Consider the following 26,286-nt stretch of genomic DNA (forward strand, 5'->3'; position numbering starts at 1 on the left):
TCTAGTGGTTAGCACATTGAGCAGTACTTGTGTACTGTTTATTATTATGCTGTACAAGGTGATTGTAACTTTTAAGTCTGTGGATGAAACCCTAGGGTGTGATCATTCAAATGAAAGCCGTTCAAAGCCATTGTTCACTAATTTTAAAACAAAGCCCCAAGTAACTATCAAAGGCAATATAATAGGAACTGAGAGCAAGCAGTCAAACTTTTTTAGCATAACCCAGTGGCCGATCGATGAAACATAGAATATCGCAGATATCGATAACCTAAAACTTATTTATTGGTCTTTTGTTGAAAACCTTGCAGCATTAATGGCGGAATAACCATGCACACTTGACACCTCCCATCCTCTGACAGTAGCTGCCTGTGTAGCCAATCAGATTATCTCTGCCAATAGTCAGCCATTGAGTTAAAGCATAATTTTATATTTACTTATTTTTAATAAGTTTGTTTAGGTAGATCAAGTGTGAATTTTAGGAAAATCATTAAGCTCCTTGATTATTTTAGCTTAAACAGTTTTAAGAATTTTTTCATCTTTGCATGAAAGTGAGAAGAATAGCAACCGATCACTAAGAACAATTTCTTGATACTGAAAAACATTCTCCCAATGGAACTGTATGGAGGTTAGTTAGAAAGGTTTTAACAAGCTTTCCCTTTTACAAAGCATAGAACTATTTATTGAGATTAAATTATTTTGTGTTCTTGTCGAGTCGTTTTAACCATGTATCACGTGGCTATAAGAGATGTAAAAGAGTTGGTATAGCAAATAAACAGAAGTCTTTTCAATGTTATAAGGTAATTCCTTTTTATTAGTAAACGTTTCCTTTTCGGGAGGCGTGGTGGCCAAATGGTTAGAGCGCTCGACTCCGAGTCAAACGGCCCGGGTTCGAGCCCAGGCCGGTGCGCTGCGTTGTGTTCTTGGGAAAGACACTTCACTCTCATAGTGCTTCTCTCCACCCAGGTGTATAAATGGGTACCGGCGATGGATGGATTAGCATTGCATCCCGGGGGGGAGTTTCAATACCCCTAGTCGCTTAATGCTACAGAAACCGAGATAAGCTCCAGCTGTATGGGCCAATTGGCTCACGGTCGGACGCAGACTTTACCTTTCCCTTCACCCATTCTAAGACCATTATAACTGGCCATTGTCGTGTACCCGATGGAATTGAACCAAAAATGCAATGGAGACTAATGCGAGAAATTTTTTCAACTGCAAATGACCTAAGTGGTTTCATAATGTTCCCCTGCAATAGTCTCTATTGTAAGCTACTTCAGCTATGAAAATACCAATTAAAACTGGTTAAAAGCACCGATTATATGTACAGCTATCACAGGCACAGTTTTATCATGTATATCAACAAAACATCACGCCTATTTAAGATCGGCTTATATTCGCATAAGAATTTTTCAGTATAAAAACGATAGGGCGGATGGGCTCAGAAAACAGAAATGTGTGTGGATTAAAGCAAGAGATTGCGTAATGAGAGAAATTCAGCTCATACATTGCATTACTCACGCAAACATCAGTCTTGTGTGTTTTTTTCTTGTCTGTTTTTCTTAAGATTTTTTACTGTGCGGCGCCGTGCCTTTCTAGCCAAAGAACTGAAAGAAATGGTTAAACATTAACCGCCTGGTTATAAGCTGCTTAAAGCTTCTTGATTAATTTTGGCCTGTAACGGAATCGATTAGCAGCAATTTTGCTTCATTTCTGTTACATTTTTTCCTTTTTATAGTCCAACGTACAGATGAGAAAAAACGAACCCTCCCAAGGGTTTCAGGGAACAAGGGAACATCGCCATAAAATAATTGGGAACAAGTTAACAAAGGGAAAATAAAGCTGGGAACAGGGAATAAAAGCTGTGTTTATGATTTTTAGGGAACAGCGCAGGGCCGTAACCAGATCTTTGCCATAGACGAGGCAAGAACTTGCTAGGGGTTCTGGGGGCATGCCCTTCAATAAAATTTGACATCAAGAAGCTCTTAAACTCTTTAAGAGACATTTTTCATGACGCATTTCTTGAGAAAACTCAAACTTGTTAAACTGCAGATTATTTTTCCAACAAAACTTTTTTAATTTTCGGCGAAAATCTAGACGAGGCAAGTACCTCGTCTTGCCTCTTGCTTGTTACGGTCCTGCAGCGATCACAAAAATCGACAAAATACTCTTAGGGAACGAGGGAACACAAGAAAACTCAGGTTGGGGGCAAGGGAACATGGTACCCCACCCCCCACGTGGGAGGGCTCAAAAATTAATGAAATACATGCAGTCGACAAACAAACAAACAAACAGGAATATTCTAAAAACAAACAAACAGCTAGGAAGTTTACTCCAGAATGGCCATTTTTTTTCTTTACGTCAAAGTTTCAGCTTCCAACGAGCGCTAAAACCCTACAAAATCCTTTTCTGAAGTAACCCAAAACTCGAGTACTGAACGCCACCAGCTTGGAGATGGTTATGTTTGCAAGACGTCAAAGAGCTCAGTCTGAAGTTTGGCGGGAAAATTTAAATACTAGAAACTCCTTGTTTCTTTGAGGGGTTTTGGTTTGTAAATTTTGGTGAATAAGATATCTTTTTTAACTTTTTCATTTGCGTAAAAAAAATATGGCCATTTTGGAGTGAACTTCTCCTTTAACTTTCTTGTAATTCAAAATTGTTCTCAGCGGCAGATAAATTTGCATTTGGCCAATCGTAATGCGAGTAAAAATTCAAAATTAATTTATTCAAAAACTACTGCACGTGTGAAACTTTGCCTTCGTGAAGCTCGTTTCGCTGCAGTCGCCGCCGTTATGGAAGCTTTTCGAAGTGTTTATCCAAAACTGAAAATTTTAAGCGAATTATAAGTTACGGGAGGAAAAGAAATGCCGTACATTTTGTCTGAGAAATGCCCTCAACTGGAGACAAGCTGGGAGACGGTCAGTACTCTGGACTACTGCAAGAATTCAGCAAACAGTTAAGTTTACGTCGTTTACCACGTGGATGGCTTCTTTCTTCGTAAGGTAACTATATAATGTAATTTAACGCTTTATATCACTTTATTTTTGTTATGGTTGTTTGTGAGACCAGGAAAAGTTGACGTTATGAACTGTATTTGTTATCAGTTGAAAGTTGATAAGCAGTTATATCGGACTTGTGTGCATAATTATGTGTTGATGACGTTTTACATGTCTTGGTATTTAGGCAAAAATTCTCATAGTTTTTTAGTGATAAATGACTCATCTTAAGCTTTATTTCAACTCGCTGAGTACTTTCAAACCACCAAGCATATTTTCTTCGTTGTTGAAACTTTAGAAAGCAAAACTCTGCATCTATTAAACTAGAAATATTTGACACTACAGCTGCCCCCGCTTTTTATCAGTTTTTTTTTCGCACATTCGTTACTACATTCAATTCTTTTGCTTGATGCTTTGACTCTTCTATCAACTTAATTGATTAGAATTAAATTTTATGTTTGGGACGTTTATGAAGAAAACAATCGCTGGAGGCTCGTGTTTTCTAATAGCGAAGCCGCGAGTGACGTCACGACTCAGACAAGACTCAGACAAACAAACCGAAATAGCGGACGATTTTTCTAAAACACTTTCTTAAACAGCCGGTATTCCTAAAGCACTTTTATAAAATGAAATCTTCGCCTGGATTCCTTCTATTTTTCTCAGAACACGCTGATGTTTTCTGAGCCTCGTGGGGGTTATATTCATTTGCATTCTATTTTTAGACCTCGCGCGCTTCGCTATTGTTCCTGGCCTTCTCTTCTTTAAGATGGAACAAGGACATACGCATTTATTAAATTAAGGGATTTTAAAAAATTAAGGTGGCTCGTAGTGGTCTATATATTCCCGTCTTTGGCATTCTATTGAAGCCTCAAAAATAATGCTGAGGTTAAACTTTTAATACATCTTTGTAAAGACTTTAGAACTCAACAAATTAAAATAACTGCATGTGACGTCAAGATTCTTCGTTGCCATGGTGACTAAAAAAGTGGTCAAAGATACCTAATTTTGGATATAGTCTAAATGAACCATATGTTCAAACCAGTAAGGTAAAGCTAGAGTAACATCTTTCTCCATATGAAACGAACCCGGCTTGATAAATCAATTTTCTATCAACTTTTATTGTATTCTACTGAACTAAAGGCTTTCTTCAAATTGGATACATTCAGTCTTAATATAACCATGACAGTCTGCCATTGTACTAGTTTTTACTAATTCATTTTTCTTTTCCAACAGTTTCTAGACGGTTTCGCTAACGATGGAACGACTCTCAAAAGATGGAAAGAACTTCTTTGCATCACAGCAAATAGGTGAGTACATAAACATTTTTTACTTAATAAATGAGATTTATCCCTTGGAATTGGGGATCTTAAGTCAAAAACTGGCACTGCGCGCTTTAACTATTGACTGCTTTAAGTACCAGAATCCTAACTTAACAAATCGGTTTTTCTTTCTCTGAAGCATGGGAGGCGTGATGGTCTGATGGTTAACGATTTGGACTCGGGATTAAACGGTTAGGGCTGTCCAAAAGATGCTCGAAATTTCCCAAAAATTTGCTCGAAGGTTGCTCCAAAGGTGGTCCTAAAAACCAAAACGATGACGTCATATTTACGTCATATTTACTAACAAGTTTTTAATGCTGAATGATCCGAAAGTTGAAGCATACTTTGAACTTTCTTGGAAATCTTCGGCAAATTTCGTTAATCTTCGGAAAATTTCGAAAAATCCTCGGAAAAAGTTCGTATGGCCTTCGAACAACACGCGGACAATCTTCGGAAATCTTCGGTCTAGAAATTTGCAAAAAGTTCCTTGAAGTTGCGCGAAAGGAAAAAAAGTGGCTCGATAGATGAAAAGTTGCCCAAAAGTTGCCGAGCATGTTTGGGACAGCCCTATGAACGGTAAGGGGAAACAGTGTTGTGTTCTTGGGCATGAATCTTAAATCTGACTGTGCCCCTCTACAGCGGGTTTTGGCAAAATATCAGGGCAACATGACAATACTTGTTCTGGGGACTAACTCGTGAGCGTGGGGACAAGCAGCCCATCCAAGAGGAATACCAAGATTTTCTAGTTGCTTTATAGGAAATATGAACGTTTACTCGTTTTGTCTCACGATGGAATCGCTTTGAGTTGTTGATCGCGACGTTTCGACTGTGTCCCCAAATTAGTATGGGATTTTCCCAGGCTATGTGGCCTTGACACATTAATAAAGTTTATCTATCTATCTAATACTGCTAGTCTTCATCAGGCGATGAGGTCGATTGTTTACGTGTCGCTATTTGTAGCATGTTGGCTCGCTGCGTTTCGTTTCATAAACAATCGACCTTATCGCCTGACGAAGACTAGCAGTATTGCAGTCGAATCGTTGCGATCAACAACTCAAAGCAATTCTATCGTGAGACAAACGAATAAGCGTTCATATTTCCAATCTTAAACCACGATGAACAATAAACACATCTTAACTGTGACATAGTTGCTTTATATTGCACAAAACGGGAATAAGACTCATTACTGTAGACCGTTTTAGCTTAAATGTAGACTTATTACCACTACGCAAAAACACGATTTGTAATTGCTGTGGATCATTTAGACTTATCCCGGAATTTTGTCGTCATCATTATCAATTTCCTAATTTTCCCATTGTTTTCTTCAACCGTTTAGAAACGTTCTGGACTATTTTACTGAAGATGGAAAAACCAGCAAAAGTCGGACTGGAAAAGACATTCTCTGCGCCGCACAATATAGGTGAGTTCAGTTTTCATTGTTATCAAATGTATATCGTTTAGCAGGGGCCCGTTTTCATGATAGAAATATCAACATGACCCGAACCAATTTTGGATCATAATTCGGTGCTCCACGCGAGAACTTAAACATTTAAATTCTACAACTGTCTCTGTTTAGGATGGGACAAGAGAATTTTCTCTTAGATGGGAGGAATGTTAGGGTGGGAAGAGGCTTAAACAAAGAAAAATTTGAAGCAATTAGTTTGAACTGAACTTCCAAATCATTTTTTTTTAAATTTAGCGAGTAGCTTATGCGTTTACATTTAGGTGAAATAATAAGTAGCAATGTTTTAGAAATATAGCGCAATGCGATTTAAAAATGTTGTTACACATGTACGCAAACTACTTTAAGTGTAGATTTTAATATTAAATTCAACATTTTTTCCTTTCAGGGTTGAAGGATAACCACAGACGATTTACAAAAGAAATCCATCAATTGCATTAAAATGTCCATGATGTCTGGCTGGTGATTTAGTGCTTTCAAGAAAGAAATTTTATACGGAAAATACAAATTGGAAAAAATAAACTAAGTCTTTTGGCGGGAAAATTTTTCTCGGATAAAAAGTTTGCGCTTTTAAAAGGGCCAAGAAAAAAAGTCGAAAAAAGACTAAGTCTGGGGTTTTTTGGCGGGAAAATTGTCCTTAGAAAAAAAAGTCTGCGCTTTTGAACGGTGTCTGGTTTTGAGTCAAAAATATACTAAGTCTTTTGGCGGGAAAAATCTTGCACTGTGCAAAAGATTTATCCCATCAAAAGTCAAAGTATATGTTTGATTTTCTGACTAGACTCTGTTCAAAATCGCAGAATTTTTTTTCTTTTCGGCAACCCTACATAGTCAAAATATAGTAAAAGAGATAGCCTATATTCTGACTAGTTTCCAGGCCCTTTTAAAAGCGCAATTTTTTTTGTTCATTAGTGCGCTCAATAAAAGACAATAAACCAAGAAACAATAGAAGTGCGGTTTTATTTCTTTTTAAGTACTATTATCTTATTACAATATTGTTAATTAAGAATAAAAGTTATTTACAACACTGACTAACAAGTAATAAACTTGACTACTTAATTTGACTAAAAAATTATAAAAGGCGGAACACAAAACTTGTAAACAGTACAAAAATTCTGCCAGCTTCAAAAGTTAGATTGTTGATCTAGAAAATCTGACTACCTTAATTCGAATTAGCGCAAAGATTGAGAGAAATGAGTAAAATCTTGCTCTGACAACTTGTAACCAAAAAATTACCTTTAAAAAATTTGGCTCGTTATAAAAGCAAAGAAAAACAATTCTAGTTTACTTATTTTTGGCAAGTTATAAATTAAAGCAGTTTTCCAATGACTGTCATAAAAACAGAACAAAATTAATCGTGCAGCAAATTCCTGCCGTCGCAGAAACGTACAATAGACCATGAAACCAAACCATGTGTTTACATGTTTTGGTCGCACATTCTATCGCTTTGTGACGGCAGTTATTCGCTCAGTAATATTAAATAACGTTGAAAATCTTCTACAAGTTACACGAGTTGTTTTGGATCAATTCTAATCAAAAAACTTTCAAATTTCTTTCGACAGTCATTGGAAAAGTACTTTTTCACGCCTTGAACGTAACTATAAATTAATCCAAGAGAATTATCTTTCTTGCCAGAAACGAGAAGAATGTTTTGCTTTTCAAATGTTTTCAAATTTAAAAACAAAATACAAAATTCTGATTACAAGCAATTTAGAACGATTAGTTTGTTTGTAATAGGCAATTAAATTGTATTCGATACTAACTCAAATGCTAGAACTTTTGTTACACTTTTGGCAACTGGATGGCAACTTCAATTTTGTGAAATCTTATTGTTGACGAGTGAAAAATGTTTTGCAGAAAAGATCCTTACCTAAATTAAGGTATATTACCTCTATAATTAACCTCTGACTATGTTTTCTTGTAAATTGAGTTCGTTAGTGGTCTTGTCCTTTTCTTGACTATGATCCACATCATTCAGCAAGCAGCGTTAAAGACACTGAAAAAAAAAAATAAAAACAAATGTGCATGTTAAAATAAGAAAGAAATTGAACTTGTTTTATACAAATAAAGATGCACTACAAAACGAGCTAATCTAGACATTTGCTTTATGACATCAGGGACAGTGGAGCAGGGGGACTGGGGGGGGGGGGCTTAGCCCCTCCCAATCTTTCCGAAAAAATAAAGGCTTTCTAAGAGAAGAGTCTCCAAAGCCCGCACTTCAAGTCACTAGTCAACCCCCCCCCCCCCCCCCTTTCCCTCCCCAATAAGAAAAATGCTCCGCGGTCAGTCTCAGTATTTAAGACCATTGAAAATTTACAACTGTGGAAGAAATATTTTCTTTGGTGACGTATAAACGCTTAGAAATTACGTTTCGTCCGTTGTTCCATACAGAAAGGCTGAGTGGTACAGAAAAATCTTTGTTTACAATATTTTCCTCATAAGCATAAGCGCTTCACTTTCTGATCGAGCTACAAAAATATCAGGTATGAATATTGAAAGTGCATGACACGATTAACTTTCGCTATAAATTTGAGCCTGACGTATCAAATAGTTTTTCTTTGACGCGGGTTTGAAAATTCAAAATTTTACAAAGAATGTTTGGGCTCATTAGCGCTTTTGCCACCCAGATATTTTGCAGTGTTAGAAAACTAATATATCCTTCAATATTACACGTAAAGAGCTGAAAATTTCACCGATTAGTAAATTTCATAAGCTTTTTAAACTTCTGGAGTTATTTTGGATATAACGGATATCGCAGGATGCCTTCTCTATGCAAAGTCGTATGTTAATGAGCCAAAATGTAGACATTGACGTCAGCAAAGATCGCCCTATAATGCTTTCCATGTTCCCGAGTTCACCTCCCCAAGATAAAAACGACAATTCTCCTCAATGATTTCCATACATTTCTTTGAAGCGAGTTTGGAGAATTTGATGATGCATAAAGACGATATCTCTAGTTGATGATTTTCGTTTTTCTCTTCACCTGTTTTTATATATTTTTAATTGACATTGTAAGGAGAAACTGCATGTTGATCGCATTGCAGGCCAATAAAGAAGGGAGAAAATTATTGCTTTTGTTATACCTTATTATAGGAAACTAACGCTCCCATAAATTAAGGCCTTTACAATTAACGCGACTAAAATTAACGCGAATTGGAGGGAAAATTTCTTTTGAATAAAGTAAATTAACGTAAGAGAGGGGGCAAATTTTCAAAATGAAGGAAATTAATTAACGCAATTTTGGATATCTAAAGATATTTTGGCCGCTGTACCGCCCTTCTGAAAGAAACAACATTCTGGAAATATTGTAGATGACATATCTTTGAGGCTTTACATTATAAAAGACTGAGAAAAGTGTACAGAAAAGAGAAGTTTATTGTTTCCTAGTTCCTATATGTGTTCGGACGTGTCCAGTATTCTTTCATTTTATTATAAATTTGATTATACTGCTGTGTTTTTTAAAACGGCAGCAAAAGAAAATTATTTAACAATTATCCTGCGAGATCGCGCGGAATGTCGCCTGATACTTAGCCGACGAGGCCGTAGGCCGAGTTGGCTAAAATCAGTCGATATTCCGCAAGAGAGCAGGATATTTTTTATTATTCAACAAATTGTCAACGAAACACGTTTTGCAGATGGATAAACTGTAATTATGCAGCGCTTACAGACAGGACGATTCGCGACCAACGTATATCGCAGGATATCTGTCATGTACGGATGACAGATATCAATAACATTTTGACCATATATGGGCAGCGCGCGCATTTGTTGAATAATAAAAACGGCTATACTTTTTTTTTACTTACGACTAATTTCAAGCTTTGGTCTTGCTCATTGTTGATTGACAAATGGCCCTGGTTTTCCTGGGAATCCCCTTTTGTTTTTTGTTTACATTCCGATCATTCCATTATTGGTAAAAGATTTGGTGGACAAAAATGTCAACAAACGACTGAATTTGCCCCTCTATAATAGAATCTGTGTTCTAGAATTTGGCTCTCGCATGATCGCTGGACTTGGATTATTTTAACTCGCCATACGGGCTACAAATGTTTCTCGGAGAGAGAAAGAGGCCACTTAGTCTTGCCTTACAACTATTGATGCTTAAATGACCTAAATTGTTTAAACAAAACGGGAAAATACCCTTTGTTTGTTAGAGTGATCGACACCTAATACATTGCCATGGTTACGTGGGTTAATAACGTGTTGTTTTGATGTGTTGCTACACTCTCAACACCGTTGCCATGGTAATAAAAAGAAAAAGATTTTGAATTCCTTTGAAACATGTCACAATCTGTACTTATAAACTTGCTTTGTCTTGTAAAGTGATCAACACCCATTTCTCCTTGCAATATATCGAACACTGCAATGGAAGCAGTAGTCGCATGTACACATTGCGTACCTGTTTTTACTACAGCAGTAGGTTTCTATGGCTTACCTTCGCTTAATGTTTCACAGGTGTTTCCTCCTGACCCTCCAACGTCTTATAAAGATTTTCCTCCAGTAGCAGTTCAACTGAAAATAAGAAAAAGAATTCCGGAATGAGTTAATGCCATCCATTTCCACACGAAACTTTCTAACTGATGGATTGCCAGGGAAAAGAGTTCGAAAATCTTTGACAGCTTTGACAAAAGGTAATCAGAAGCGTAAGATCTTAGTTGTCTATATTGTTCACCCTTTAATTTCTAAAAGTTTAATTAACATCTGACGTCTTCGTGCCCTACTACAGTGGAAAGATTCTAACAATAGCCACATGTACACATTACGGACCTTTTTTTACTGCAGCTTACCTTCGTTTCAAGTGGTTTCCTTTTTGCGCTTCCATCCAAAATGCATCTAAAACGGTAATTCGTCTAAAACTGAGAAAAAAAAAACAATGCCGCAATGAGTAACTAGTAAATACCAGTGCACTGAATCCAATCATATTGCAAATAGAGTATCATATTGCATAGTTAGTAGAGGGAGACTATGCATATTGTGAGTCGTCTAGTATTGCATTGTCATTAGTGTAGGCAGAGTCTTGTATAGCTAGGAGCAACATCGCTGGCGTAAAAGTGAAAGAGTTTGCTCTGAAAAAAATGGTTCTTTGACAAATTTTGAATCCACTCTATAACAGAGAACTTACTGCTCACATTACTTGGTAGGATTGTATCGTTTCGCTTCCCTAGCTTGCCTTTCCTTTAGTCTCACATTATCGCACAGTTTGAACTCTTACCTCGTGAGGTCTTCCAGGTGTTGTTAGTAGCTGAATCAACTCGGCAGTGAGTTATAGGTCGACATCCGGTCTTCCAGAGGAAACTGCTTAAAAATGTCTTAAGCTTTCGACGATTGTTGTGGCTGTGAACTTACATTTGTCAAGAAATTTCCTCCCTTCGAAGAAGTCGAACAGCTCCAACCACGAGGTAGTGAAGAATAAAATGTAAATGAGAAAAATCACACCTCAACGTTTGCACGTGAAATCGCATTGCGAGGATCCTGGATCCTCATGAGATGAATTTATTTAATTTGACAATAAATGCCAGAGTGAGGCCCCATTTACTTTAGTGGGTTTTTGGTTTGAAAACGCATTCTTTTTAATATGTTTTTGCTTATGGTCCACATTAAAACGACGGAAACACTGATCGTTTTATCGAAAACAGAGGGCGCTTTCCATTCGACCAAAAATTCCGGAAATTTTGGAACAAGGACGAATGGTACAGAAATTTGCTCGGAAAGTTTGACTTTCCGAAATGCGAACCATTCAACCGAAAACCCCGGAAATTCCAGAAGCAAAATCAAATGGAACTGAAAGTTCCCGGAAATTGTTTTCGAAAATTTGGGTCTACCTTGCGAGGTTGTCCTCTTTTCCGGAAATTTTGGAAAAAGCTACCATTTTACACTCAGCCTAAGTTCCTTCGGCAGAAAATTTAACGATTTGTGCAGCTGAAAGCAGCTACATGTGTTAAGGAAGCATTCTTGAAACTCCAAATAAAAAATTTTGGTGAACTCGGTTGTTTTTCGTTGTTGTTTTGCAGGCGGCAGCAAAGAAATGTACAAATATTTATAACGCGCGTGCAGGCTACGCCATTGTTTTGCTCATTAAACTTTTTCGGGTTGGCGACGTTTTCGTTGCTTGTAGTGTGCCTTTTGAAAGGTCCCTGTATTTGTTGCCACGATGTCATTCATGGCGTTTATTTTCAGTTCTCGGAATGCTTTTTATTTGCAAAAATATCGAGTTATATGTGCAGGAAACCGGCAACAGTGCATTATTTTAATGCACCGTAGAAATTTCCATATTAGACGCACTACCTGACCATATGACATATGCAAATTTTGTTTTGCCTTCCGTGCAGTCAGCCGGAAAAGTTGGAAAATGCTGTTCCATTTGCCACTGGAATTTTTCGGAAACTCAAACCAGAATTTTTGGTCGAATGGAAAGCGCCCAGAGATTTCGAAAACGCTTTCTTAAACTCATTAATAATTCATTAAGTTAAAACAAAGAAAATTATAACCGTGACGGTGGTTTGGAAACCCGATCTTAATTAGCATAGATTTTTATGATTTTATTTCTCCGTAGTTTTTGTTTCGATTGAGAAGATATATCAAACACTCGAGACAGTGTTTCATCGGCTATCCAAACACCTCGAATTTCGTCAAAAATACTCCGCTGCGCGTCGTATTTTCAACTCTCTTCTCGGTGTTTGGATATCCCGATGAAACACTGCCTCTCGTGTTTGATATATTACTTCAAAAGTGAAGAGTTGTAAAGGGACACTGTCACGAGCTTCACTTCAAAAATTCAGGAGCCTAAAGACGTATGGAAACCTACAAATAGTGGTCTAGTTCTGTTAAAAAATACTTTGCCAGTGTACTGAAGCTATAAACAAGTGATATTATTGTTATGCCATCAGCAACTTTAGATCTCAACTTGAAAAAGTAAAGCTGAATTTTTCAAGTCCTGCCCTGGTGGCCTGGAAAAACAACTAAAAAATAGCGGCTCCCCCTTTATCTTCAACAACAATTTACTTTATATCTTCATCTTGATGTTCTAGGGCCATTTCGTGAACGAGCGAGTCAATTTTAGTACTTTTTACTGAAAAAACAGAATCGAAACAACAGGGTTCACCTTCATAAATGGTCAGTTTGGTCACCACTCTGTCTATCGGTTACATATTCGTGCAAAACAATTGTGTACACGTTAGAAATGGCGCCGACTACATATCTGTTGTACGAAAGTGTTGAATGCGCGGTAAATGGAGGGGCAAGGACGAGGTTAGATTTAGTGAAACACAGGGAGATATCGGGAGCACAGGGTTTACCCTGGGAAAAACCCAAGGGGGAAGGCTGGGGAACCGCACGAGAAAATGCACTTGGTAACGGGTTGGTTACCTATACAGGGAACTCACTGGGACCCCTAGGATTTTATATTGCTAGTGAAAAATGCGCGAGACGTGAGACATTTTTAAAGACGACTTCGCTTTATTCTTTCTTTTTTGAGCTGCATTTTATTTACAATGGTAGAAATAGTTCAATATATATATATATATATTTTATAAAATCTCTTTCTTACAAGATGTATTTTTAGTTAATTACTTTATTATTTGTTTTTGTAAAAGACAAAATATTTTCTGGTATTGCCTTTAGTAATATGCTCCATAAATCAAAAGGCTTTGCTGCTAGAAGCATATATTTCATTTGCATAAATAAAATCTTTTCCTTTAAATATATAGTGGATAAGAAAATGGAGGTGTCGTGGAGAAGCACGACCTAACACTGCGACTGCCTTAGGTTGACATATATATATTTTTTTTCAAATTTTTTTATTGGTTTACCAGATTTCTCAGTCAATCACAACGCCAAGAACTGCACGTGCGAATTTTCTGTCTCAATGTTGCTTCTCTAGACCTTCTAGCCAATCAGAGAACCCAAACTTTGCCTCGAGACGAGTGCGAAGTTATTCGCGCTCGATCTCGCTCGCAATTTTCGCGTCCCGGTTCCTTCCACTGGTTTTAAGCAAAAAGAGGGACTGCTCAGAAGGGTAAAAAATAATTAATAAAAAAATATATCAAGAGAAAATACGGAGCACTCGTACGTAACATTACATATTTCATTCAGTGAACAAAGACCTTAAAAAACGCAAGACTTTTCTACAGTTACTGACTCTCGCCACCAGTTATTACATGGTCCAATCCTCGTTTACGGTTATAAGCAATAGTCGACAGAGCCTAAGGTCTGGTGTTTAATTGTATTCATTTTATCATATAAACATTCATAAATATATTATCTTTTCTAGTTGGTGTAGTTTTGGTTTAGAGTGGTTTTGTAATGACTGTCGTTAAAGCCAAAACTGAAACCAATTGAAAGTAATTTTGTCTGGCCAATCACAACAGACGAAATAATGCAATGTGCCAATCAGAACTCGAAGAAAATCACGCAATTGATGCCAAGCGCGGGAAAACAGACGAAACTCTTGTCACGAAATCTTTTGGTTTTTCGTCTGATTGAAAGGAAGACATAGCATGCTTGCCCCGATTGGCTGACTGCTGCAGTATTTTAACCAATTACAAAGCCATTCAACTGAAAGACGTTCTGTAACAACAAACCAATCAGAACTCAAAAAAATGAAATGCATTCAGATCCCGCGCCGAGCGCGAGAAAAGCGCGGGAAATTCGCCCACGCGTAATCCATCTTTTCATGTGATTGGCTCTACGCGTGATTAGCTAGAGCAATCAACACGAATTTTTGGGCACCAATCAAGACACTGCTATCGGAAGTCATTACAAAACCACTCTAACGGTAGTAAGTCGGCCATTTTATAACGATATTACTCTGGATATACTGTCATGAGTCTGTGGAGCCGGTGAATGTTTTTTCAAACTGCCGTTACTTAGTACACTGAAGGACGAGCGACGTGAGAGTCCATGCTGTGGATCACTTTCTCTGATGTCGTTGGCCCGTTTGTACAGCTGGGCAGCTTTTTCTGGAGAATCCTAATAAAAAATAAAGGAAAATAAATGAGAAACAACGAGTAGCTTCATGACTATAGTATGTGACCAGTACTTGCATGTGGTACTGTTAATTGTACTGTACAAGGTGGTTCTAACTTTAAAGTATGTGGATGAAACCCTAGTGTGTGACCATTCAAATGAAAGCTTTTGAGCAGTTGTTTCATGTGGTACTGTTTATCATGCTGTACAAAGTGGTTCTAACTTTCAAGTCTGTGAATGAAACCCTAGTGTATGACAATTCAATGAATGATATTTAGCAGTACTTTCATGTGGTTCTGTTAATCATGCTGTAAAAGGTGGTTTTAACTTTCAAGTCTATGGATGAAACACTTGTGTTTGACCATTCAATGGAAGCTATTAAGCAGTACTTTCATGTGGTATTGTTTATTATGCTGTACAAGGTGATTATAACTTTTTAAGTTTGTGGACGAAACCCAAATGTGTGACCATTCAGATGAAAGCTAGTGAGCAGTACTTCAGTTTACCAAACTGTACAAACTGGTTCTAACTTTAAGTCTGTGGATGAAATCCTAGTAGGTGACATATCGCATAAAAGGAATTTGAAAACACTTTGGCAAAATGGTTTAACAACATATTGAAACACATGTATTTACCAGGTCATAAGAAAGCTTTGCAAGGTTAACAAGTGCATCTGCTACTCGAGGGTGTGATCCACCTAGCGTGTCTTCATAGATTTGTAGAGCTCGCTCATACAGTGGTAATGCTTCTGACTGTCTGTCCTGTCAATCATAATACGGACAGTAATCTGTGAATCATTTGTCAAATAACCCAACTGTGTCAATGTATTTTGTAAAGTACTTCTAGTAATGCTGTGTGTTAGAGATTCCACCCGCGAAAAAACCTGCTATGAAAGCTAACTTTTGATGAATTCCAGCCACATCGAATATAACACTGCCACATGGGGTCAGGTAAAAGAAATGTATGGGAATCAGTTAGGAGAATAACGTTTTTCGTCAATTTACCTGCAGACATAAAATAACAGCAAGGTTGTTGAGAGCTGTAGCTACACTCGGGTGTGATTTGCCAAATGTCTTCTCCCTGATTTCCAGGGCTTGTCTGCAGGGGCAAACAGAACATCATGAGAAAGAAGTTTTTTTCAAAGCAGTTAGCTTTTTAGGTTAAATGTTAAAGTCAGTTCTAATTCTGTAGATTGGATGCGCAAGATGGCCAATCACTGCAAGTGCTGAAGTCTGGTGTCTGTGGAATGAGTGACCATGAGTGAGACCACCAGTACCAGAGTAGACAGAAGTATGCGTACAAGAGTAAAATTTCTTTTCTTACAAATCAGGACCTTGAAGAGGCTTGAACGTGCACGTTTGACTTTCGATGCAGAGTCTAAGTCTAACAAACTAACGTAAGACTACTGCATAATTGTGTCAGATGTAGTATTGTAACAATGTTTATTTCTCAAAACATCATAATTCAAAACAAGGAAGAGGAATTGCACCTTACCTGTATAATGGCTCTGCAGCAGAATATTTACCCTATCAACAACAAAGAAATACATTTGAACTTTGATGCAACAAGTGCGCCAAGTCCTCTCTTACAACTTTCTCATAAGAGGCAACGAGTCAGGGAAGATAGTAAAACAATTGTGATGAGAATACAACAAGAAAAAAGTTTGCACGTTTCATATGCTTAACTGCCTTAAAATAGATGTTATCCAAACAGAATTGAGATGGCATGGAGATGTAAATTAGTAGTAGCTTATTTATTTAAATCTGAGTTTACCTAATCTAGAAGAACTCTCATACTAACTTGTTTTCTGTAAAGCACTGCCAAGTGTTTGATGGTAGATGCCACACTCCCATGATGTGGTGGAAATGCCTGCACAGGGAAAATTTTTCAAAGAAATCACTTTTACATTATGAGCTCTTAAGTCCTCCTATTCACAATCAGCAATAAAACTCTTAATTCCTGTTAGTTAAACAAATTCATTTGCATGATGAAAACAAAACTTGAAGATTCAACAAAAATGCCTCACCTTCGACAATGATAAATAATAAGTTGCTTTGTTCTTATCTATATCATTCGAGTTAAAAGAACCAAATTTAACATCACCATCTTCCTACCTTTAATCTTATCTGATAAGCTCTTGCATAGAGAGGCTCTGCCTTGTCATACCTGCCAAAAAAAAATTATTAAAAAAATAAAATCACATGTCAGCTTCTTTTAAGACAGAACAGCTGACAATTTACTCCAGTTAACATACACTAACCATTAAGCACTACACTCTAAACTATTCATTTATTTTGAGTAACATATTTTTTTTCCACTCAGGTGTCTGTGACCAAAGGCAGACCACCCTATGTGTTCGTGGTTAATAATTGTTCACCTAAGACGAACAAAAGAAATATGCTGATATCTATGAGAGTTATGAATAATTAAGCTCTGAAAAATTACATTTCTAAATGAATCTCGTTCTAAATATTTCGATAAAGGTGAATTAAATGTTAATCGACTCGTTTGAAATATTTAGAACGAGATTCATTTAGAAATGTAATTTTAAGAGCTTTATTCATAACTCTCATAGATTGCAACGTATTTCTTTTGTCCGTCTTATGTAAACAATTGTTAACCACGAACACATAGGGTGGTCTGCCTGTGCTGTGACCAGGAGTTAACCTGCATACTTCGGAAAGTTAACACACTTACATTTTTTGATCATTGTACAGGGCTGCCAAGTTATGAAGAGACTGTGCCACATCTGGGTGATCAGGACCCTGTACACTTTCACGCATCTCCAGTGACCGCTGAAAAAATGACCTGGCAGCTCTGTTGCAGAAAGAAAGGAAAAATGCTTTGTGATGTTGACCAATGGAAAAGAAGAATACATCTGTTTTGTATCTACTATATTACGTAATTAATTACCTAACCACTTTGCACACATCTCTAAATTTTACAAAGCAAAAAGTTTTCAATAACTAGTAAGTAGTTTTTCTTAGTCTTAGTCTATAATTAATCCCTATAACTCGACGCTCAATAACCCAAACCTCCCGCTAACTCGAACCTTTTTCAATTCCCCTACAGGTCATTTTCTTACTAATTTTACCCTCGCTAACTCGAACCCCTGATATCAGCTGTATGTTGACAATTAAGCCACTCATCAGTTTTTTGCGAACAGTTTCAATGCCAATACATGCACTTTGACATGTGCAGTGAATGCTAGCTACCAAGAACTCACATACAAAATTACCAGTAGTTACTGATAACCTCAACATTTACCATGTAAAAAAAGCTCCACTGAGCACTAATAGCTGTAGAATCATTTTAGCTGTTGAACTATCTAGTTTGTCAAGGCCCTAAACATGGTACAAAATTTGATGAAAGTGCCTCCAGAAAAAATTTAATGTTTAACTTACTCATGATTATTTTGAAGAAAGTACAACACTCCCAGTTCATTGAGTGACCGCGCCAGTTCAGCGCTGGGTGATCCACGAGCCAGCTCTTCCACTTGGAGAGTTTTCTTTTTTAAGTCACTGAGATCAACCTAGAGACAAAATTGCAGTTTTTCAACTAGTGTTAACTTCAAGAAATCCCCCCTGCTCTAAAGGCCCGACATCTAAAACCTACATGTCAAACTTTCTCCAATAACGAGTCCCCCTTGGCAACTCCCCCAAATACTACTTTTAAATTCGTCTCCCAAGTCTAACTTAAGAGCTGGTTTGCACTATATTATCATCATGAAAATTTAGCCCTGCAATGCCTACCTAGGCAGTTCCTTTCATGTTTACTTATTTTATCAAATATGTGGTTGCAGGGTTCCCTCAAACTTTTTCTATCAATTTAATCTTGTGTGATTGAGGTGGCAAGGCCTCAGAAAAACTGACTAAAATGTGACTACAACCTTGTGTAAACTGTTGATTCATGCAACAGATCCCAAAGCAATGCGAAAACAAACCAGAATGAATGAATTAGAATGAATGATTCAGAATGAATCAAGGGGTCTCTACAACATTTCTGCATATAAATTTATGCTTCAAGGGGACTCCTTCAGATGTCATGTCCATTCAACTTGAACCTTCGTTAGTACTGGCCTTTGACCTCAATTTACAACAAGTAAGAATAAGAGAGTACAATCAAATATTGTTATTAAGTTGCCTTTCAGACTTACTGATGAGTTTGCTTTCTGTTTGATTCCCTCTGCTTGTTTGTGTAAAGATTCTGCCATAGCATGCCTGGAAGATAACAATTAATAATTGTCTGTTTAATCAAAGAGTTGTTACGTGTTGAAATAGAAACAACCAATACAAAGTATTTGTCAATAGGGACACTGTGGCAAGACGTTACACAGGAGAGATTGCTAATGTGTTGTTCCAGAAAACACCCATACCTACCCCACAGAAGGTCAATGAAGTTCCGAGGGCATGGGGGTCTCAGAAGCCAAAAAACAATAAACGGCATGCAGTGCATGCAGAGGCGATGACGTTTAAATGATTGTTCAACAAAAAGTTGCGTTATCTTGTAGTGTGACATTCGATATACGATATTCCACATTCTTACGAGCGACACGCAAGGTCAAGCGTTTCCATTGTATTAGCAAATGTAGAGAAGTGATCATGTCTGTCCACTGAATTCAATAAAACTCGCAAATACATAATTTGTCTCTTTCGTTCATACTTTGTATCAGTCCTTTCTAATTTTCCAGGAGTATTTTGCTTCGTGTTTTTTGCAGCGATTTCTTGTTAACTCATTCGGTTCTATTGAGTCCTATTAATCGGTCGATCGCAACAGAATCGAAACAGAAAGTGGTACAAATTCCGCCCACTGCCTCTGGCATAAGGCTTGACTGACGTCATCGCCTAAAAAAACCTTAAATGGGGGAGGAAAAACTTTGAAAGTCGGAAATTTATCATTACAGCAATTATTAACAAATTCTAAAGAAACGTTGTAAATCACTCCTTACTTCTCTTGTTTCTTGTACAAAATAGCCAAGCCTTCTAAATCCTGAAATAAACAGTTCAAGGTTGGATCAGTAAATCTAAACCACAACACACAGACCAAAGAGCGATTGTAATATAACATTTTACTTCGATTTAAGTACCTTCACAAGTGATGGGTGATCACTACCAAGAGAATTTTCTTTGATTTCAATAGCATGTTTGAAGAATGCTTCAGCTGGACTAAAAATCAACAGTACAGAGAAAATTAATATTTAAAGTAGAGTAGAGTAGAGTAGGGTAGAGTATAGTATAGTAGAGCAGAGCAGAGCAGAGCAGAGCAGAGCAGAGCAGAGCAGAGCAGAGCAGAGCAGAGCAGAGCAGAGCAGAGCAGAGCAGAGCAGAGCAGAGCAGAGCAGAGCAGAGCAGAGCAGAGCAGAGCAGAGCAGAGCAGAGCAGAGCAGAGCAGAGTATGGGAATTAAGGTACATTTCATTTATATTTTCACAATTACCTAAATTTTCCCCACTGTGCATTCAGACCAGCAAGATGATGTAATGATTGTGCCACAAGTGGGTGATCTGGGTCCAGTACTGTTTCTCTTATCTCCAAAGCTCGTTGAAGCAGGGGAGCAGCCTGGTGACAATTAAACTCAAGATTAAAATGTTGTCTTTCTTACTCACTCCCATACATACTACTTATTAACCGAGAGTGAGGTCATTACAGGGGAATCTCAGACCGAGGCCTTGATGTATTGACCGAGCGGTTGCGAGGTCAATACATCAAGGCCGAGGACTGAGATTACCCTGTAATGACCGAACGGACGAGGTTAATAAGTTATTTATTATATGGCCTTTTAGCGCTATTCTAAAAATATTTTAAAAAACACCGAGGTGAAACTCGCTCTCGCTCTCTGTGGCTCTCTTCGTCGCTCATACTAAAGAAGTATCGGTATGCTAATATTTTTCTTTCAGTTATTAAAAAGATAGTTACATTTTGTCCGTATTTATTGTCGTTTTCGCAATTGCGTTAGTAGCTTTTACTCACAACTCAAAAAACCGTCGAGCCGAGAAAATTTTTCATAATGCCCGGTCATTACAAGAAAATAATGCCCGCTCAGCAGCCAATCAGAGCGCGTGTACTATTGTAGCCATATAATAAATCAAAACAATATCCCCTAGTTGATGAATTTCTTTATTTTTATCACCTATCTGCCTGATGATGCATTGATAGATCATATACAGTCATACGACATGTGCTGTGTTTGGCAAATCTTCATTGAAACACTTGAAGAGATGCTAATTCTCATTAACGGTAATGGTAGCCAACTAGCCACAGGCTAGTAGAAATGCAGTTTTGGCTAGTAAGTTCTGGGCTTTCACTAGCCAAGATAGCTATAAAAAATTTCAGGAATTTGATTAAGAAAAAAAAAACATACATCCAAATTGACTCCGAGAGAACAGAACTCTCAAGTACACTGTCATCACATATAAAATTATCAAAGACAAGCTGAAATTACCAAAAAGTAACCTAAAATTAACCCTAAAGAAGATAATGGTAACAGAGCCAGTGAAGACGGCAAAGTGCAGGATCTCTGCCCAAACCTACATGTAAGTTTTCTTGAGAATTCTGGCTAGTAGAAAATTGGTTTTGGCTAGTAAAATAAAAGCTATCACTACCCAATAGGCTAGCTAGCAAAAAAGTTAGTATCGAGCCCTGATCTTAGGAGTCCCAACCCAAATAAAGAGGTCAATGTTAAACCCCAGGGCTCATTTTATTCTCCGAAATAGAATGTCATTATCAACTTGAATTGTTCTCTCAACCGTCATGTTGGAAGGGACACTTGATGCCAATCTGCTTTATTTCTGCTTTAGTTTACAGTGAAAAACTAGGCTTACATCAGTTGTCAAGAGGCATCACAACTTTTCAAAAAAAAAAAAAAATCAAAATATTGACCAACCTGGCTTAGAAGCCCCAGACATTTTAGAAACAGACCAACAACCTCAAACATCTCCGCAGTTGTTGCTGTCAACTCACCTTCTAGTGAAACCAAAAATAAAGAAAAAAAAAACACGTCAACGTAAGATTCAATAGCACCACTTGAAAAGCTACAATTTAAAATTTCCTCTATGCATTATTACATGTAACTTAAATACATTTTGAATCTAGCTGTTTTATGTAACTGAAAAGAGATTTCACATGAACAAAAACTTTTCAATATTAAGATTAAAACATTTAGCACTCACTAACCTGCTTCAATCTTTTTTATCACATCAACATATTTCTTTCCTAAGGATGCTTGGTCGACTCCGAGGTAACGCCAGTAGCTTATTAGCTCAGACATGCGACCCCTAAAGGATGAAATACAATATTAATAACATAGTCAGTGAATGTTTAGTACCATAAATGCCAAACTGAAAAGATCTGGAAGTTCCCAAATTATGTCAAAGGTATTGCATTTTCTGGATTAAATGCTGGGTCTTGAATAAATACCAGGTGTCTAATTGAAGTTATAAATTAGCCTATCAAACATAATTTTATTTGTATAGGTAATAGCATGAGTTGCAAATAATACCAGTATTTGCAAATAATACTGGCTCGTAATATTTCAAAATTGTGATATTTAGAACAATTTTGAAATATTACGAGCCGGTATTATTTCCAAATACTTTATCAGCTCAGTTAAACCAAACAGAAGTGTTTTGCTTTCCATATTTGTAGTTTTCTGTTAACTTTGACAGCTAATCTCATTACAATGTCCTTTTTTGTCCACACGCTGAACGCTAGAATTGTCCCCCATCTTGTTTTTTTTTTTTTCAGTCTCAATTGTTACACTTTCCATATTCGGAAGAGAGTAGTATGTCAAACTATTGAACTACTACTCTGTTCCAAATATGGCAAGTACAGTTTGTTTTGACCAATCAGCATTTAGAAATTTCTCAGGTTGTATTATTTGGGTATAATAAGCTGTAGGCATGGCAACAGATATGTCTGTCAAAATGAATAAAATCCCTTGCTCAATAAACACCAGGAATCAAACAAATGCTGGATCCACCAGGCAACACTTGGTTATTAAAAAAAATAAATAAAAATAATAATATAAAAAATATGGGCCTTTGGATGCTATTCTGCAACCTCTAACAAATGGCATAGGAATACAACATAGTGTGAATACACAATAATATTGTGAAATTTTGTCTCTTAATCTTTTTCAAAACAAATATTTATGCTTGACTGATTGATCAGAATTATACAGAAGAGTTGCTAAAACTGCTGACATGCAGAGTGAGAAAAGTCATCAAAGGGTTGTAAAGGGAATAATGTCCAAAAACATGTATAAACTAAGGTTCTTTACCTTTCAAAAAGTACTTTAAAAACATTTGCATTCAGTAGACATTCTATTAGCTTCTCCTTTTTGCAACCTTTCTTTAGACTCCACAACAATTCATCAGTAACTCTCCAGCTCACTTGGTTAACACTAAACAGAATACACATAATGGTTATCATTACAATCAGTAGCTAGATAAAGTCTGTAAGGTCTGCTATTATCCTAGAAGCCTAAAGCTTCATCAACGGCAGGGTAATTAACTCCAGTTTTCTAAGCATTGCCAGTGACTAGGTGTATTGCTATTCCCTGTGGATGGGATGCTAGTTCACTGCCGCTTACTGCAGGCATTTTGTCAGGTGTTTACTGCTCTGTAAGAGCAAAGTACATTTGCCTAAGATAGCACTTGAATCTTGAATCTTAAGTTGTTAAGACAACTGAATTATTTACTGTCAGAACAGTTCTCACATCTCTTGCCACTCTGCTTCCCATAAACAGACGCCTCCCTTACAGGAAGGGTTGAGTGGAGGGGGCACGAGGATTTGAACCCCCTTCTTGCTGTACCTTTTACTCCCAGTTCTTGCCCCATCTTTGTGGTTCCTAACTCTTTGCGCCATTTCTATTGCAAAACATTACGCAATGTTGCAAATTTTTTCCCAATTTCTCTCAGTTGCAAAATATTATGCAATGTTGCATATTTTTTCCCAATTTCTTTCAGTTCCCGCCACCTTAAGAATCCCACTTCTCTTCTCTCTCCTTTTTGTAGAGTTCTGTCCCCTCCCATACCCTCCAGGTACCTGCCCCCTTGCCCCACTTCCACCATACAAACACACCAAAATGTCGTCTCATGAGTGTCAAGTTATGCACATGGCAGGCTTGACTGTATTACACACCTTAATTTTTCCTCAAAGAATTTTGTAAAGGATTGCTGTGCCTCCTCAATTTCCTGCAAGTCCTCTTGAAATGAAAATGTTTCATTTACTGCTTTTATAACCTGAAAAACAGCAAAAAAAAAATGCTTATATTATAATTTTACTTTTTTACCACATAAAATAAATTAGGGTACAACAAATGTAATGCAAAATGTAAGCTGGATTGTTTTTTTTTTTTGCAGCAGATGTTTGACTTCTTAGTCTGTGATTGGGTTCGTATTCTGATCAGTTTCAAAAAAGAAAATCTTCCAACAAGTGCAATTATGCAAAAATAATGTATGAATACTAGTTAACAGCTGACCTGTCTGTTTGCAAAGGACATGAGTCCCATTCTTGTGACGACAATACAACTGTGGTGCAAGGCATCAGACAGGTTTATCCAGTCAGACCAGTTCATAGGAACAAGTTTCAGTAACTCACACTCACTGATACCATTGCGAGACAACATGATAAGCAAAAAAACCTACAAAACAACAACGAAACTCGATTAAGAAAACTGACTAAGTATGGTTTGAAACAAAGTCTGCATCTGAACTTAGTTGCCCATAAGGTTGGCATTTATCTCTAGTTTTACCCACTATGAGTATTCCACTCTCCCCTGGGTGGGATGCTAGTCCATAACAGGCTTTCCCCACCAGGGTGCATTCCATGTACGCACCATGCCAAAGATACACCAAGTTTTTTTAATAGGTCTATGCCAAGGTTCTTTATCATTCATACCTAAAAAAAGTCATCTGTATGCCAGTTAAAAGGTGCCGACTACGATCGTACGCCAGTACGCTACCCAAGTTCGAAATCCACACCAACAATCTTGGGCATGACCCACGAAGAATACTGCCTGGTTTCCCCACCATTAAATTTGCCATAAATGTATACCCCTTGGCGCAGAGAGGCACTGTGAGTGTACTAAAGTGACGTGCCCAGAAAAACAATGACCCTGGCCAGGGTTCAAACCCGCACTGCACAGTTTCGGTTCCAGCACACTAACCAATAACGCCACCCAACTCCTGCCATGCTACCAGTAAACCATGTGAAAATTGCAAGGCAATTAAGCTGGCCACACATACATTTCTTTGCTTGATGGGTTTAATAAACCACTTGGAAAGCTGTTAGAGCTCTTAAGAAGCTTGTGAGCACAAACCTTTCTTAATTTCTGTTCAGACGAGAGATGACCAAACTGCTTTTCAATACGGCTCAGAATGTGACATAAAAGATCAACAGTGTGCTGCAAAATACAACATCATGCAACTAATAAGAGCAATACATTTAATTATGATAAGTAATATTAGTAAGAGGGAACACAGAAAACAAATGAGAACGCAGTTATACACCTGACCACATTTACCTTATTGTATTACCATTTATAATTATTGTTGATTACATATAGGTGTGACCAAGTTTATCTACTATGTATGCCATCCACAAGACTAATAATAATTATTTTACATCTTCAGGGTTTGTACTCTTTTGAGCTTTTGAAATTCCATGACTTTCCATGACCTTTTCCATGACTCTTCAAAGTGTTGACAATGACCTAAATTTGACCATTTTTCTTGGACATTTTCAAAAATTATCTTGATTTCAGGTAAGTTTTTACCCTTTTCTTCACAAAAAAATAACCTGCCTACCGTAATTTATTTTGTACAATCAATGACATTATTTTTACATGACTTTCCATGCCTGGAAAATGAAATTCTAAAATTCCATGTCTTTCCAGGTTTTCCATGACCCGTATGAACCCTGATCTACCTTTTGGCCTTTAAGTTGAATTGTTCAGAAAATAATGTCCTAATTTTAGCAAGGTTTCAAATTTGCTGTATTATTGCAAACTGAATAAAGTGAATAAGGATTTTTTGAATGATTGAATTCATAATTACCATTTTAGACAGACAAACTGTAAAGTAGTCAAGCAGAACCTTCCTATCTTTGCACCTAACAAAAAGAAAAAAAAAAGAGAAATTAAGATTGCAAACTAAGAAGTATTTTGTTCCAATCAGAAAGGAGAATTGACATCTGGAACACTAATTACTACTTACTCAGCTAATTCTGCTGCCACAAGAGATAAAAACCTTGGATTGCATTTGTCTTCAGAAGAGGAATTGAGAAGCATTTTATTCACCTGTTAATATGAGTTGAAAACGTTAAAACATTGCAGGTACTATTTGATTAAACAAATGTCAGGTAAATTTATGCTTGGCAGGTCTAGATCAAAATTGGGACAATGTTACATACTGCCTCTATATATCTCAGTCTCTATAGCACTGTTACCAGGAGTAAATTTCTTCTGTATTAAATTAGCCTGTACCAATTCATAAACCTGCCAGCTGTGGGTGACAAGAGACACTGCAAGAGTAAAGTGTCTTGTTCAAGACC

The 26,286-nt window shown here is 37.2% G+C and overlaps 1 protein-coding gene and 2 long non-coding RNA genes across 6 annotated transcripts in view; 1 reads left to right on the forward strand and 2 right to left on the reverse strand.

Moving 5' to 3' along the window:
* Positions 1-4,219: 4,219 nt before the first annotated feature.
* Positions 4,220-6,599, forward strand: LOC144631006 (uncharacterized). 2 transcript variants are annotated; one of them, XR_013566654.1, is made up of 3 exons: positions 4,220-4,300; positions 5,649-5,732; positions 6,163-6,599. It is a non-coding gene; the product is annotated as an uncharacterized LOC144631006 (long non-coding RNA). The 2 variants fall into 2 exon arrangements; XR_013566655.1 differs by having other exon boundaries at positions 6,171-6,599.
* Positions 6,600-6,894: 295 nt separating this feature from the next.
* On the reverse strand, positions 6,895-10,629 carry LOC144630998 (uncharacterized). Its single transcript, XR_013566653.1, has 3 exons — positions 10,559-10,629; positions 10,207-10,283; positions 6,895-7,767 (listed from the first exon to the last, which is right to left on the reverse strand). It is a non-coding gene; the product is annotated as an uncharacterized LOC144630998 (long non-coding RNA).
* A 3,869-nt stretch (positions 10,630-14,498) lies between these two features.
* Positions 14,499-26,286, reverse strand: part of LOC144629413 (nephrocystin-3-like) — a 34,452-nt gene continuing 22,664 nt past the window's right edge. Inside the window, exons 15-34 of one of the 3 annotated variants that reach the window (XM_078487608.1) lie at positions 25,950-26,032; positions 25,791-25,845; positions 25,055-25,138; positions 24,215-24,376; positions 23,875-23,975; positions 23,012-23,134; positions 21,907-22,007; positions 21,617-21,696; positions 20,171-20,292; positions 19,822-19,900; positions 19,684-19,724; positions 18,892-18,955; positions 18,140-18,267; positions 17,433-17,552; positions 16,850-16,901; positions 16,536-16,604; positions 16,230-16,261; positions 15,740-15,833; positions 15,371-15,496; positions 14,499-14,738 (exon numbers count right to left, since the gene is read on the reverse strand). In XM_078487608.1, coding sequence (XP_078343734.1) covers positions 14,562-14,738; positions 15,371-15,496; positions 15,740-15,833; positions 16,230-16,261; positions 16,536-16,604; positions 16,850-16,901; positions 17,433-17,552; positions 18,140-18,267; positions 18,892-18,955; positions 19,684-19,724; positions 19,822-19,900; positions 20,171-20,292; positions 21,617-21,696; positions 21,907-22,007; positions 23,012-23,134; positions 23,875-23,975; positions 24,215-24,376; positions 25,055-25,138; positions 25,791-25,845; positions 25,950-26,032 — 1,893 coding nt within the window. In that variant the 3' untranslated portion in view covers positions 14,499-14,561. Of the gene's footprint in view, positions 14,739-15,370; positions 15,497-15,739; positions 15,834-16,229; positions 16,262-16,535; positions 16,605-16,844; positions 16,902-17,432; positions 17,553-18,139; positions 18,268-18,891; positions 18,956-19,683; positions 19,725-19,821; positions 19,901-20,170; positions 20,293-21,616; positions 21,697-21,906; positions 22,008-23,011; positions 23,135-23,874; positions 23,976-24,214; positions 24,377-25,054; positions 25,139-25,790; positions 25,846-25,949; positions 26,033-26,286 lie in introns of those variants that run through there. The other 2 variants (XR_013566370.1, XR_013566369.1) reach the window with 2 other exon arrangements.

The sequence above is a fragment of the Oculina patagonica genome, chromosome 11 (assembly GCF_052425735.1).
Source record: "Oculina patagonica isolate OP01 chromosome 11, crgOcupat, whole genome shotgun sequence".
Taxonomy (NCBI): domain Eukaryota; kingdom Metazoa; phylum Cnidaria; class Anthozoa; order Scleractinia; family Oculinidae; genus Oculina; species Oculina patagonica.